This window comes from Equus caballus, chromosome 6 (genome assembly GCF_041296265.1).
Source record: "Equus caballus isolate H_3958 breed thoroughbred chromosome 6, TB-T2T, whole genome shotgun sequence".
In the NCBI taxonomy this organism is placed as follows: domain Eukaryota; kingdom Metazoa; phylum Chordata; class Mammalia; order Perissodactyla; family Equidae; genus Equus; species Equus caballus.
Window position 1 is genome coordinate 51302018 of NC_091689.1, and position 16454 is coordinate 51318471.

The window sequence follows — 16454 nt, forward strand, 5'->3', positions numbered from 1 at the left end:
GAAGGGAACTGGGAAACATGAGTGGGACCTGTGTTCATTAGGAGTTAAAATATAAATAAATAAATGAATAAATACACTCACACATATATGTGTTTAAGGCTACGTTTTAAATAAGTTGTAAAGCTGAGAACTCATTTAGTTCCCACAGATACACAAAATACATATATGGTGAAATAAGAAATAAGGGCATAATTAGAGACTTGCCTAACTTGGAGAACTGACTTTACTCTTGTAACCCTTTAGGCAATCTCTGCTTATACCAAAAATAGTCAAATGTGAATAATCTCTGAGAGGTTGTGATAAATGTAAAAATTCCAGGACTTTCTGTAAACAACTTATATAAGGACCAAAAAATTAAATCGCATCAAGTATGGAAGAAACAAGGGAAGATGTACAATTGCCTTTAATGGATGCGAATCTGGCTACACATTTCTACCTGAAACAACTTCTGCCCTAGGACTCATCTACTAGAACAAATTTTTATTATCTTTAAAGTAAATCAGAGACATAGACTCATGAAAAAAAAAAAAAAACACTCTCCATCCAGGCTTTGATATATTTTATTGGAGCACAATTTCAAAGCAAAGTGGCTTTTATTTACAGAATTTAATGTGTGTGGGGACTGTCCAACCCACTTGGACCCAGGTGAGGATAACAATCAAGCTTGTTTATGTATTTTCTTACTTTGTTTGCATACCAAAAAAATTTGTCTGCTTCACATTCATAAAAATCTCAGTATTGTAAATGACAAATAAGCCCTCCCTTACCCATCCCTTAATTAAACATAAAAGCAGTTAAAAAAAACATACAACTTAGATTGGCTTAATCTTGAAATGTAATCCAATAAGACTAAAAACTAAACATTTCAGGTCCTGTACCAAATAGTAAAATACTCGAAGGCCTTCAGGATCCCTAAAATTTAAAAAGGTAAGAGTTACTTTCTGGTTTCTAGAATGAAACAACATAATTTTGTAAGTTAATTCCTAAAACAAAACAAAAACCAAAAACCTAAAAAATTAACTTAAAGGAAGCAAGGAGAAAGGGAGAATATGCTGGTAACTACAATGAACATACTGAACAATTACCATCTCTATCTTTTCTGTAAGAAAGAAATATAAATTTTCTTCTCCAGTATTCATTTCATATTTTAGTGTTTATTTTCTTATAAAAGTAATAGCTATGTATCACAAAAATGTATAAATCAGATAAAATTATAAAGATATAAAAAATACTCATAATACTATATGTCACTCCACATGGAGTAACTATAAATATTTTGATGTGGCTCTATTTTTTTTAATAACTAAAATAATTCCCTGTGCCCTTTTTAACATTATTTTCCTTTACATTAAAAAATTTCACAAATAATTTTTAGTTAATTTAACAATTCTCTCCTTGTTAGACATTTGGATTTTTTTCCTATTATAAATAAGGCTTCAATGACCATCTTTATGAATAACAGCTTTTTCATTATTTGAGAATATTTCCCCAGAAGAAATGCTCAGAAAGGAAATTACTAGGGCAAAGGTGAGTAAAATATCAACAGCTTTTAAAGCATATTATCAAATTGCTTTCCAAAAAACACTGTACCAACTTACAATCCCAGTGGGTATGAATGCCACATTCTTATCAACTGTCGGAAAATAAATTTGATAGTTTAAAAATGTCTGGTCAGTCTCTATGAACGCAGCCTTTTGTACCCAACAGTTATGAGGCATTCATTCCTTTCTCCTTTCCTCTAATAAATATTCATAAAGCTCCTAAGTGTGAGCCAGGCACTGTGCTAACTTTGGAGACACAGCAAGGTTCTCAGGGAGCTCACATGCAAACCAGCAAAGCAAACAAATAAGTTATTACAATTTAAAGTGATAGGAAAAAGCACTGTGAGGACATTTTAAGGGGAAAGAGTAGAAAGAAAGAACTGGAAACAGATTTTTCACACAAAGACAATGGTATGTGCTACAGGGACCTAGAACTTGGGAGGATGAGGTAGCTAAAACCATACTTAAGCTCTACTGGATTTTTCCCATTTATTGGAACTAGAGGAAAATGATGTGATATGGGGCTAATGAGGCTGATATAACCCAATAAGGATTTCTTTTAAATTTTGTGACACTGTTTACAGATTTTTACCAAAAAAGCAGCTAATAAAACTTGGGCATTATTATGTTTTCAGATTAAGAATTTTTTGGCAATCAATTAAATACACTGCTAACTTCTTTGATAACAAGTCTTTAATGACATAAGAATCAAAATTACAGCTGCATAATAAACTGATAGGGTGTCATTGAAATAATCTTAAAACCTGGCTATAGTTCTAACTCTATTAGAGATAATAAATTTTATCAATTTAGTCAAACTGCTTTAACACACTTACTTTGACTGATTTACATTAATAAGAGAACCTATTTTTGATGTGGTAAAAGAAATGTGTTCATCTCCAATTACAATTTCAAGCTCCTGAAAAAAATAAAAGAGAAATGTAGTTACTATAAAAATCCTTCCCAGAGATATCTGTATTCTCGCTACCAAAAGGTCCCAATTTTAGCTGCAAGTTTTCTAGCAGTCACAGAGAAGGAAAACAAAAAGGACACTTGATCTGTTAGACGTAAACCGTGTCTATAAAATAAGAACCTCAGCAACTGCTCAACAGTCCCCAATGCTGGGACCAACCAAAAGTGCTTTCCAGAGATCTCTTAAAGAAGATACTATAAAATGAACAATACACCTAAAAGTGACACACAAATATTTCTTATAATGTCAGTACAAACTGAAGGCATCACTTTGAAGCCCAATGATGTAAAAATAATAATATGGGTATAAGCCTATTTTTAGTATAATAAATACAAATGCATTTATCCTCTCTACTGGGCTCTAAAAACAAAATGCATAATATTAATAATAGCACCACTTTAGTACCTACTATGTGCCAGGTCTTGCTGCTAGGGACTTTACAAACATTATCTGTAATCCCTAAAATGCTTTTATCAGGTAGGCTTTATTAGGCTCATTTTACAAATGTGAAATCCAAGATTCATAAAGCATAGGAAAATACTTGTTGATATTTACAACTACTAATTTACAACCACTGATATTTGAATCCTGGATTGTAAGACTAAAAGACTCAGACTCTTTTGACTTTACAAAACATTAAGAACTAGTAAAACAAACACCATAAAGTAGATGTTCCCAGTGTGCCAGGATCACTGTGTAAGTTTTTCTCTATATTTTATCTGCAAATCTAAAACCAGTAATTAAGAGGCTATGTCTGTGACTTTTCAGGTTAAGTATGAGATGACATCACAGAAAGTCTTAGCTACACATTTGATCAGAAGACTTAATTATGCACAGCCTAAGGCACACACACAATGGAAAGTTAAGTGAGACTCTCAAACAGTCATAAAATCTTTAATCTGAAGATCCAACAGACAATTTCCAGAGCATGCCTAATCCTCCCCACCAACCAAAACACGTGAACACATCATCAAATGGGTAGATGAAAATACTGGGCTCACCCTGAATCTAAAAGACATAAAGAGTTTACTGCTATTATTTGTTTTTTAGTACATATGCACATATGCATAAAACAAACTAGCTAAATTTACTTTTTATAAGTGTTTACAATGCATAAAATAAATATTGCTATGACCTTTCCTGTCCTAAATAATGGTTTTTCTTTTTTTAAATAGAAGGGTTAAGTTACTGCTAGAGTGTCAGCATGTTAGATTTCTCCACATTTTCTTCTAGGCAAAGAAGGTGTTACAAAGTATAATCCTCAGGAACATATAAAAGAGAAATTAAAAATTTCTTCCTTCAGGGGTCATATCTCATTTCTCCAGGAGTTGAAAAGACACAATTCTTTCTACCCAGTGAAATCAGGCTTTCAGAGCACTTCAGAAGCCCTTTGAGACACATCAGTTACTCTGAAGGGAATATGAGAGGCAAAGGCAATGGTCAGTTTGAACAAGAAAAACAATCAAATCCCTCTCTGGGGCATAAAGAAGCAAATAAGAGGTTTCAAAGTTGTAAATTTGGAGACAGTAAATTTTATATAGTCAATGAGATCCTAAGTCTTGAATTTAACATACACCTGTACTTATTCCTAATAAAAGTGATTAACATACAATACAAATTATTCATAACAATGTGAAAACATCCTAACTTTGACTGTGGTGGCTACAGAGAAGACTGTTCAGAAGGATGTAGATTTCACTTTAGAGCTATGCATCAACTCCTACTAGGAGGTAACACAGAAAATGAGGCTAAGTAAAACAAAATTAAAGAGTATGTAGAAATCTTGTCAAGATGGTGGTGTGAGCAGACATTGAACTCGCCTCTTCCCACGAACACAACCAAGTTACAACAATTTTTGGAAAAACTGCCCCAGATTGAAAACTGAAAACTGGATAAAAAGAACCCCCTACAACAAAGGACAGCCCTGACAAAGGCAGAAGAGGCAGTCATTCCTGCCAGACAGGAAAAAAGCCACCTTTGGGAGCAGTGGAGCTTCTCAGCTGGCCAGGCAGGAGCCACCCTAAGGTACGCAGCCTTCCCTGGAGGAGTGAGGTCTGGAGCGGGGGTGATACTGCTATAAGCATACTTCAGACTCAGCCCAACTGAGACGGGGGTCTTACAGTCTGGCTTTGCTCGCTATTAACTGCAGCAAGGATACCCCCAGCAAAGCTATTAGCTGAAAGCCGAAAAGACTTGGGTCTTAAAGGGCCCACGCACAAACTCACTCCTTGCAGCAATCTAAAATCACCAGAGAGAAGGCTGACAGTCCTTTGGTGAAATGAGACTCACCTGGTGGGCTCTGTGGGTATCTTGGTGAGAGGAGAGACCTCTCTGGAGACTGAGACATTGGTGGGGGCCATTGTTCAAAGCTGGTCCAGGCATGCTGACATGGAACCCGGTGGGGGCCATTGAGGTTCATCCCTTGGCCTGTTAGCCCAGTGGTCTGACATGCCCACTAGAGCACAGATTTAATCCAGGCAATCGGCTCTAGGGACCAGCCCCACCTAACAGCAAGCCCTCAGGCTACTTTTCAGCCTGCATTGACTAGGTGCCTTGATCCTCTACAGGCAGGCAAGGGTGTCTGCCCCTGTGGGGCAGGGCCTGTGTGAGGACCAGGTGAACTGTGGGGGACACTGGTGAAGTGGGGGCCCCTGCAGTGTGGCATCGGGGTATGCTCCAGGGGATTGAGAAGTGTGCACAGACCAGGACTGTGTTGACAGTGTATGTGGTCCAGTGGGGGGTGAGGCTTAGCAGCAGCAGAAAACCTGTGATTCACAAATAGCCATAAAAAGGATCAGCGCCCCCTTCCAACGCCTGAAATAATTCAGTGCCCCAGTGCCTAGGGCCAGCCCCACTCAGCTGCACTCCTAAGAGAACTGACAACAGCTTGTAGGCCTGAGGCTTATCACAACTGTACCCCATGAGCCTAGCAACCAGCTACACTGGGTACCAACCCAACTAAGAGGAAACTTGCAATAGGAGTGTGCTGATAGACGTTGTAGCAAACAGTGCTGAAGCTCCCCAAACCAAATTTACAAATAGCTTGCCAGGGAAGGAAACATTAGACTCCCTGGGTACCTGCAGTGGGAGCAACCCTGCCACAGCAGAAGGACACAAGTAGCTCACAAAGGGGTCACGCCTGCTTCTGATGGACTGGTGATGAGAGGGAAGCACACTGCTGGGCCTCATAAGGCATCTCATACATAAGGCCACTTCTCCTAGATCAGGAGACATAGCTGACTCACCTAATACATAAAAATAAGCACAGAGAAAGAGGCATAATGAGCAGGCAAAGGAATACTTTCCAAGCAAGGGAACAGTACAAAACCCCAGAAAAAGGACTAAATGAAACAGAAACTAGCAACCTACTCGACAAAGAGTTCAAACAAAATATCATGAGGATGCTCACAGATATGCGGAGAAGAACAGATGAATACAGTGAGCACATCAGCAAAGAACTGGAAGATATTTTAAAAAACCAATCAGAAATGAAGAATACAATACTCAAAATGAGAAATTCACCAGTGGGACTCACTAGCAGAGTACAGGAAGCAGAAGAATGGATCAGCAAGCTAGACAAAAGACTAGAGGAAATCACCCAAGTAGAACAGAAAAGAGAAAAAGAATTAGACAGAATGAGAACAGTCTAAGGGAACTCGGGGGCAATATCAAGCATGCTAACATTCGGATTATAGGTGTCCTAGAAGGAGAAGAGAGAAACAAAGGGGCAGAAAATTTATTTGTAGAAATAGTAGAAGAAAATTTTCCTAACCTGAGGAAGGAAACAGACATCCAAGTTCAGGAAGCACAGAGAGCTCCAAACAAGATAAGCTCAAAGAGGCCCACACCCAAGACATATTATAATTAAAATGTCCCAAATTAAACACAAAGAGAGATTCCCAAAAGCAGCAAGAGAAAGGCCACAAGTGACATATAAAGGGAAGCCCATCAGGCTATCAGCGGACTTCTCAGCCAAGATCGTACAGGTGAGAAGAGAATGCAATGATGTATTTAAAGTGCTAAAAGGAAAAAACCTACAGCCAAGAATACTCTATCCATCAGGTTGTCATTCAGAATGGAAGGACAGATAAAGAGCTTCTCAGACAAGCAAAAATTAAAGGAGTTTATCACCAAGAAACCAGTTCTGCAAGAAATGTTGAAGGGACTTATTTAAGTGGGAAAGAAATGACCACCAATAGAGATTAAAAAAAATTATCAAAAAACAAAACAACAACAAAAAACTGGCAATAAAATCACTTGTAAGGTAAAAATATAGTAAAGGCAGCAGATCAACTACCTGTGAAGAAAATATGAAGGTTAAAAGACAAATGTACTAAAATCACCTATTTCACTGATAAGAGGATAATGGATAGACACACACTAAACAAGAGACTATATATGATTTGAAAAACATATAATGTGGGAGGAGGGGAATGAAAAAGTAGAGCTTTTAGAAAGAGGTCAAGCTAAACAGTCGATCAACTCAATATAGACTATTATATGCATAGTGTCTTAAATAAGGTCCTCATGGTAATCACAAATCAGAAACCTCTAACAAGCAAGACATAAAGTAAGACAAAAGAAATCAAACATATTCCTAAAGATAGCCATCAAACCACAAGGGAAGGGAGCAAGAGAAAAAGACATGACCAGAGAAGAACTACTAAAACACCCAGGAAAAAAAGTAACAAAATGGCAATAAATATATATTTATCAACAGCTACTTTAAATATAAATGGACTAAATGCTCCAATCAAATGCCATGGGGTGGCCAATTGGATAAAAAAACAAGAGCCATGTATATGCTGCATAAAAGAGACACATCTCAGACCTAAAGACACTCACAAACTGAAAGTGAAATAATGGAAAAAGATATCCCATGCAAATGGCAAAGAAAAGAAAGCAGGGGTAGCAACACTTATATCAGACAAAACAGACTTTAAAACAAAAACTTTGACAAGAGACAAAGACAGATACTGCAGAATGATAAAGGGAACAATCCAACAAGAAGATATAACACTTGTAAATATCTACGCACCCAACATAGGAGCACCTAAATATATAAAGCAATTATTAACAGACATAAAAGGACAAATAGACAGTAACACAATAATAGTAGGGGACTTTAACAATCCACTTACACTGATGCAAAGATCATCGAAACAGAAGATCAATAAGGAAACACTGACCTTAAAGGATACATTAGACTAGACGGACTTAGTAGATATATACAGAAGATTCCATCCAAAAACCACAGAATACACATTCTTTTCAAATGCCCATGGAACACTCTCCAGGATTGATCACTTATTTGGCCACAAAACAAGTCTCAATAAATTTAAGAAGACTGAAATAATACCATGCATCTTTTCTGACCACAAAGGTATGAAACTAGAAATCAACTACAGGAAGAAAAGCAGAAAAGCCACAAAAATGTGGAGATTAAACAAAATGCTACTGAACAATAATTGGGTTAATGAAGAAATCAAAGAAATCAAAAAATTCCTGAAGACAAATGAAAATGAAACCACAACATTCCAAAATCTGTGAGATACAGCAAAAGTGGTTCTAAGAGGGAAGGTTATAGCAATTCAGGCCTACCTCAAATAAGAACAACTGCAAATAGACAATCTAAAAGTGCTTCTAAAGCTACTGGGAAAAGAACAACAAACGAAGCCCAATATCAGCAGAAGGAAGGAAATAATAAAAATCAGAGCAGAAATAAACACAATAGAGACTAAAAAAACAATAGAAAAAATTAATGAAACCAAGAGCTGATTCTTTGAAAAGATAAAGAAAATTGAGAAACCATTAGCTAGACTCACCAAGAAAAAAGGAGAGAAGGCTCAAATAAAATCAGAAATGAAAGAGGAGAGATTACAACGGACACCTCCGAAATACAAAAGATAATAAGAGAATACTATGAAAAGCTATATACCAACAAATTGGATAATCTAGAAGAAATGGATAAATTCTTAGAAACATACAACCTTCCAAAACTGGACCAAAAAGAAGTAGAAAATTTGAATAGACCGATCACCAGCAAGGAGATCAAAACAGGAATCAAAAACCTCCCAAAAAATAAAAGTCCAGGACCAGATGGCTTCTCTGGTGAATTCTACCAAACATTCAAAGAAGACTTAAGACCTATCCTTCTCAAACTCTTCCAAAAAATTGAAGAGGAGGGGAGGCTTCCTAACTCCTTCTACGATGCCAACATTATCCTGATACCGAAACCAGACAAGGACAACACAAAAAGAATTACAGGCCATAGGCAGTACACTCTTTGACATCAGTTTCAAAAGAATCTTTTCGGACACTATAACTCCTCAGTTGAGGAAAACAATAGAAAGAATAAACAAATGGGACTTTATCAGACTAAAGAGCTTCTTCAAGGCAAGGGAAAACAGGATTGAAACAAAAAAACAGCTCACTAATTGGGAAAAAATATTTACAAGCCACTTATCCGACAAAGGGTTAATCTCCATAATATACAAAGAACTCACACTGCTTAACAACAAAAAAACAAACAACCCGATCAAAAAATGGGCAGAGGACATGAACAGACATTTCTCAAAAGAAGATATGAATATGGCCAATAGACACATGAAAAGATGTTCATCATCGCTAATCATCAGGGAAATGCAAATCAAAACTACACTAAGATATCACCTTACACCCGTTAGATTGGCAAAAACATCCAAAACCAAGAGCGACAAATGTTGGAGAGGTTGTGGAGAAAAAGGAACCCTCATACACTGTTGGTGGGAATGCAAACTGGTACAGCCACTATGGAAAACAGCATGGAGATTTCTCAAAAAGTTAAAAATAGAAATACCCTATGACCCAGCCATCCCATTACTGGGTATCTATCCTAAGAACCTGAAATCAGAAATCCCAAGAGTCCCTTGCACCCCTATGTTCATCGCAGCATTATTTACAATAGCCAAGACGTGGAACCAGCCTACATGCCCAGAAACTGATGATTGGATAAAGAAGATGTGGTATATATACACAATGGAATACTACTCAGCCATAAAAAAAGACAAAATTGGCCCATTCACAGCAACGTGGATGGACCTCGAGGGTATTATGTTAAGCGAAATAAGCCAGTCAGAGAAAGACAAACTCTATATGACTCCACTCATAAGTGGAAGTTAGTATATTGATAAGGAGATCTGATCGGTGGTTACCAGGGAAAAGGGGGGGTGGGGGGAGGGCACAAAGGAGGAAGTGGTGTACCCACAACATGACTAATAAAAATGTACAACTGAAATCTCACAAGGTTGTAATCTATCATAACATTAATAAAAAAAAAAATTACAGGCCAATATCACTGATGAACATTGATGCAAAAATCCTCAACAAAATACTAGCAAATCGAATACAACAATACATGAAAAAGATCATACATCATGATCAAGTGGGTTTCATTCCGGGGATGCAGGGATGGGACAACATCCACAAATCTATCAACATGATACACCACATTCACAAAATGAAGAATAAAAGTCACATAATCATCTCAATAGATGCAGAGAAAGCATTTGACAAGATACAGCATCCATTTATGATAAAAACTCTAAATAAAATGGGTATAGAAGGAAAATACTTCAACATAATAAAGGCCATATATGACAAACCCACAGCAAATATCATTCTCAATGGAGAAAAACTGAAAGCTATTCCTCTAAGAACAGGAACAAGACAAAGATGCCCACTGTCACCACTCTTATTTAACATAGTATTGGAAGTCCTAGCCAGAGCAATCAGGCAAGAAATAGAAATAAATGGGATCCACATTGGAAAAGAAGTGAAACCGTCACTCTTGCAGACGACATGATTTTATATCTAGAAAACCCTAAAGATTCCACTAAAAAACTTTTAGAAACAATAAAGGAATACAGTTAACTTGCGGGATACAAAATCAACGTACAAAAACTTGTTGCATTTCTATAAACTAACAACAAAGTAGCAGAAAGAGAAATTAAGAATACAATCCCATTTACAATTGCAACAAAAAGAATAAAATACCTAGGAATAATCTTAGCCAAAGAGGTGAAAGATCTGTACACTGAAAACTATAAAACATTGTTGAAAGAAATCAAAGAACACACAAAGAAATGGAAAGATATTCCATGATCTTGGATTGGAAGAATTACCATCGTTAAAATATCCATACTTCCTAAAGCAATCTACAGATTCAACGCAATCCCTATCAAAGTTCCAACAACATTTTTCACAGAAATAGAACAAAGAATCCTAAAATTTATATGAAACAACAAAAAACGCTGAATAGCCAAAGGATTCCTGAGCTAAAAGAACAAAGCTGGAGGTATCACACTCCCTGATTTCAGATTATACTACAAAGCCATAGTAACCAAAACAGCATGGTACTGGCACAAAAACAGACACACAGATCAATGGAAGAGAATTGAGAGCCCAGAATTAAACCCATACGTTTATGGACAGCTAATATTCAACAAGGGAGCCAAGAGCATACAATGGAGAAAGGAGAATCTCTTCAATAAATGGTGCTGGGAAAACTGGACAGCCACATGCAAAAGAATGAAAGTAGACCATTCCCTTACACCATGCACAAAAATCAACTCAAAATGGATTAAAGACTTGAATGTAAGACCCGAAACCATCAAACTTCTGGAAGAAAACATAGGCAGTACGCTCTTTGACATCGGTCTGAGCAGCATATTTTCAAGTCCCATGTCTGACCAAGCAAGGGAAACAAAAGAAAAAATGAACAAATGGGACTACATCAAACTAAAAAGCTTCTGCACAGGAAAGCAAACCATCAACAAAATGAAAAGACAACCTAACAATTGGGAGAAGATATTTGCAAACCATATATCAGATAAGGGGTTAATATCCAAAATATACAAAGAACTCATACAGCTCAACAACAAAAAAACCAACAATCCAATTAGAAAACAGGCAAAAGATCTGAACAGAGATTTCTCCAACGAAGATATACGGATGGCCAACAGGCATATGAAAAACTGCTCAACATCATTAGCTATCAGGGAAATGCAAATCAAAACTACAATGAGGTATCACCTCACTCCAGTCAGAATGGCTATAATTAACAAGACAGGAAACAACAAATGTTGGAGAGGATGTGGAGAGAAGGGAACCCTTGCTCACTGCTGGTGGGAGTGCAAATTGATACAGCCACTATGGAAAGCAGTATGGAGCATCCTCAGAAAATTAAGGATAGATCTACCATATGATCCAGCTATCCCACTGCTGGGTATTTATCCAAAGAACTTGAAAACACAAAAGCATAAAGATACATGCACACCTATGTTCATTGCAGCATTCTACACAATAGCCAAGACTTGGAAACAACCTAGGTGCCCATGAAGGGATGAATAGATAAAGATGTGGTATTTATACACAATGGAGTACTACTCAACCATAAGAAATGATGAAATCCGGCCATTTGTGACAACATGGATGGACCTTGAGGGTATTATGCTGAGTGAAATTAGTCAGAGGGAGAAGGTCAAATACCATATGATCTCACTCATAAGTAGGAGATAAAAACGATGACAAACAAACACATAGCAAAGGAGATTGGATTGGTGGTTACCACAGGGGAAGCAGGGGGCGAGGGGAGGGCAAAAGGAGTGATTAGGCTCACATGTGAGGGGATGGACTATAATTAGTTTTTGGGTGGTGAACATGATGTAATCTACACAGAATTCGAAATATATTATGACGTACATCTGAAAATAAATAAATGGAAAAAAAAAAGAGTACTTACCTGGTGCCTACTAAACGGAAATCCAAAGAATCAATAAGGATCTATTTTAAATAAAGAGAAACACCGTAATTATATTATCAATTTTTAATATTTAAGCATCTACAGAATCACCAATATGAACCTGTCAGCCAAGCCTGTTGGGGGAGGCCACAAAACATCATCTTCTTTTGTAATTTCACTGTCATCAATAATCCTCTTCAATTCTTCCATTACACTCTTGTGTACATAAGCCTGAAAATAAGTTATAATAAAAATTTCATAATGCCTATTTCTTCTCATAGTTCAAAAGTAAATGATAAAACGTAGTTATGAACCCTGAATATTCAAACGGAATATCACAGAAAAATTTAATTCTGATTCCAAAAGTACAAGACGGGAGAGAATGATTTATCCTATGATTTTTTTCCACTCTCTTGCCCTTTCCTTTAAGATATATATTTTCCCTCTTCACATGATTAACCCCATTATAAAACCAAGTATTCTGCCTTTTTAACATGAGATTCAAATATCTCCAAGTGGGTAATGGTGACGACACAAAATTATGAGGTGAACAGAGACAAAAGCAAGTGCACATCATAGTGTGCTGAACTTTCTATCTCTAACTTTTTAGTCTTTCATTTAAAATTATACTGTGTTTCAATCATGATTATCAATTAATAGTGAATAGAGTAAAATGACAAATTATAAAATGAATTAAGCGATATGTTCAAATGTGGGATTACAAATTAATATACTCAGATTGCTTCTTTTGTTGTTACAGAAGCTAACAACTATATCTAATTTAAGCAGAATCCCTTTTGAATCTATTAATTGGCTTCTTTACAATACAGCCTTAGATGTACTTTTGTAAATTCAACACAGACATGAGGAAAACGAGCTAAATGCAAAAAATTAGACATTCAAAAAAAACTTACTTCTTTTCTGATCATGACATCATTTTTGTAATTGCTGTTGTTGGCATATCTAAGCTTTCCTGTGGGGAGTGGAAAAAAATTCAATCTATAACAGCAAAAACTGCTCAAACAAAAAATAAAGAAACGGCATCGTAAGCTATTTTGAAAATAAAGGATATTTTATACTACTATTTTTATTAATTATTTCCTCCCTCCTAGCATAAGATAAATGCTAGACACGTAGATACTCAAAAATTTACTGGTAAATTGGCTGCAGCTGAAGCCAAATTTTTAAATATTCCATGCCTTCGATATAATTTTTAAGTATTCCATGCCTTCAACGTAATTCAGTGTAATGGGAGGGCCATTTCTAAGTCCCATTTTCTTAAGCTATGTCATGAACTACACAGGGAATCTGAAAAAGGAACAAATATTTCTTTTAAAGTTTATGTTGTATGGCTGTATTGGTGCTCAGTGATTTACTCAGAAGACTTAATCTAATCCATAAAACAACACTAAAAAGTAGGTTTTCTTCTCTCACCTATTCATAGTTGAGAAAGCAGAGTGAAGTAAAACTTGCCCAGGGTGACACAAGATTCAGGTCTAGATCTACCATCTTCCAATACTCATGCTTTCCCCACTACTCCAAAATGTTCTCTATTAATTATTTTCCTTCAAATTAATGTATGTATATAATATGACAATGCTAATATTTTACAATCGTTACTAGGAAGCATACAAACTATGTGCTGCTTCTGGATAAAGGTTGGCCAGTGGCTTAGGTGATCTATAGCTAATTTTAATCTGCCATGACTTTTGTACTCCCTGATGCACGCTTCTCCTCATGCACAAGTGCAAATGTAATGTGGTCCTGATCCTCTACAAGGATAGATTATCCTAATGAGGTGAACCCCTTAAGAACCACTGTCTTTGTGAGTCACTGTTACTGATGAGTAAGCGGATGGTGTGGTGGCAGATAAACGGACGAGAACCACTGTCCTGCCATGAAATTTCCTTGATGATATTAGACTACTTAATTTATGTTACTGGGTAAAAGTAATATGGACAAGCTGAAAACTGTTCACAGGGAAAGGCACTGAAAACAGTATCACATAAGAAAAGAAAAGACGGAGAATTCAGGTAAATTGGTTACTTAGCTAAATTTAGAAGAGACCTGAGAAGAACAAGAGGTGATTATGGTTTCTAAATTGCAGGGCTCTAGTTCCTTAAGTTCTGCCTGAAATGTCTGCTACTGTTCCCCTTTCCTAATATGTGATCCTCCCTTAATTTTTCTTTCATCCTCTCATAGAACTTTGTCCAAAGCATGAACATAGCACTTAATATCCATACTACTTTATGGTTAGTTTCATGTCTGTGTCCCTCGCCAAGACACAACTCCTTGAAGAAAATCCAAGAGTCTTACTCAGTTACTGCACCTTAAATTTTTGGATTCACATGTTGCCCAGCAAATAATATACCTTCAAAAAACAAAAGCCTATGCAGTTGTACTGTCCTTGTTTCAAGAAGAGTTCAATATACAATAAGACTCTCTAAAGAGAATCAGAGCTGTGAAATGACAGAATCTGCTGCACATTACCTGGGCAGCAGGCAGTTCCACCTCGCCCTCTACTCATGCTGCTCTCAGCGGTCTTCAACGTTTCTCCCTTAGAGACCAAGAAAAATACTCTCAAGACTCCTCTCAACCGTCACCTTCTTTAGGAAGCTTTTCCCAATTCTTTCACATAGATCTAACCACTCCCCATTTTTTGTATTCTTAATGCATCCAAAGGAGAATAACTGTATTTAAAGCACGCAAAAGACATCATTACACTCATTTTTCTACACGTCGGGCGCCCCCCCTCCGGAACAGGTCTCATTCGTTTTTCGACACGTTGCCTTACATACAGCGACTGAATGAATAAAATGGATGAATGGGTAATCGGAAAGTTACTGGTCACAGGAAGAATATCAGTATCCATGGATCGCTGCGGGGTGGGGACGTTCTCAGAAATAATCACGTTATGTATTAGGTCGAAAAACTAGATGACCTGCAAGGTCCCCAGCGCTGCGCTGATTTTGGGATTCTGATTCACGTGGGTTCAGCTTTTCAGCATCTGGCAGGATTAGCTTTTCTGAATTAATTTACACCCACTATCTTCCATTCACGAAACCAATTTATGCCTCCTATACTCTTAAACTCCTATTGCTTCGTCTCAAGCAGTGGCCTCAGCTCACATTGCAAACTCGCAGCCCGCCGAAGCTGCTCGCCCCACCCCGCCTCCTCCGCTGCAGGTCCGCCTCGCTTCCTTCCCCAGCTCAGCACCACGCTGGGGGCGGCGCCAGCGGCCCCTCCTCTGCTCACCGTCCGGTCGAAACTCAAACTCCAGAAACTCGTGTCCAAATTTCCCCTTGTGCCCTACGTAGTAGCGCAGGTAAAAACCGCTGGCCATGGCCATTTTTGTCCCTGGAAAGCCTGCAGAAGACCTGGCCAACGTGCCGCCGGGCGCCTGGCAGTGACGTCAGTTGCACAGGCTCTAAGCCTCACTGCGCGCGCGCTCTTTGCGCCTCTCGGATGCCCAGAGGAGAGCCGGAAGGCGGCATCTCTCAGGAAAGACTCGGAGGCACGGGATGGAGGGTAGTAGGGATGTGAGTTTTGCTTTACTAGGATTGTAAGCGCCTTACTTTCAGTACTAAGTAGGTCATGTTACATTAGCAGAGCACAGAACTGTGAAGCTATGATAGCATTTTTTATGGGTTTAGGACTGAGGTCTGTGAGTCGTGTTTTTTGGGTCTCTCATTCTCGCTGGATCTTGTGAGGTTGGTGTGGCATTATTTCACTTTAGGTGGTGGGACGACGAAAGAAAAAGCCCAGATTCAGTGGCAGATGTGGAATACAACCCTTTTCCCCTGCTAGATTCCTAACACGGAGCTTTCCCGTTCGGACAAGGATTGCTAGTTACCCGGCAGCTAGAAGCCTGTGTTAGTAGAGACAAAATAGAAAGAATCCGTTAGACAAAAGGTCTGCAGTTTTGAAAAGCACATCCAAACTGAGAATTCCTGATATCATGGTATAAAAGAGATCCTTTTAATAACAAAACTTCTTTCATTCAGTAAGGGGTAACCTTTAGTGGCCTGTGGAGTTTTCTCAATTTGACTTAGGGTCAAATGTTTTAGCGGAGGTTTCTTACCAGATAAAACTAAATTGAGGAAGTGAACGAATGTTCCGGAGTGGCCTGCGTTTTGAATGATGGGAAAAGACAAGGTTA

At 37.7% G+C, this 16454-nt stretch overlaps 1 protein-coding gene and 1 long non-coding RNA gene across 2 annotated transcripts; both read right to left on the minus strand.

Moving 5' to 3' along the window:
- Window positions 1-542: 542 nt before the first annotated feature.
- Window positions 543-15719, minus strand: LOC100063178 (protein mago nashi homolog 2). The gene is made up of 5 exons (XM_070269892.1): window positions 15551-15719; window positions 13210-13268; window positions 12407-12526; window positions 2378-2460; window positions 543-912 (listed from the first exon to the last, which is right to left on the minus strand). Exons 1-5 carry the CDS (start codon window positions 15642-15644, stop codon window positions 813-815), a joined length of 456 nt encoding a protein of 151 aa, XP_070125993.1. The 5' UTR covers window positions 15645-15719; the 3' UTR covers window positions 543-812.
- On the minus strand, window positions 13473-15538 carry LOC138924653 (uncharacterized). Its single transcript, XR_011439685.1, has 3 exons — window positions 15424-15538; window positions 14786-14852; window positions 13473-13603 (listed from the first exon to the last, which is right to left on the minus strand). It is a non-coding gene; the product is annotated as an uncharacterized lncRNA (long non-coding RNA).
- Window positions 15720-16454: the final 735 nt, after the last annotated feature.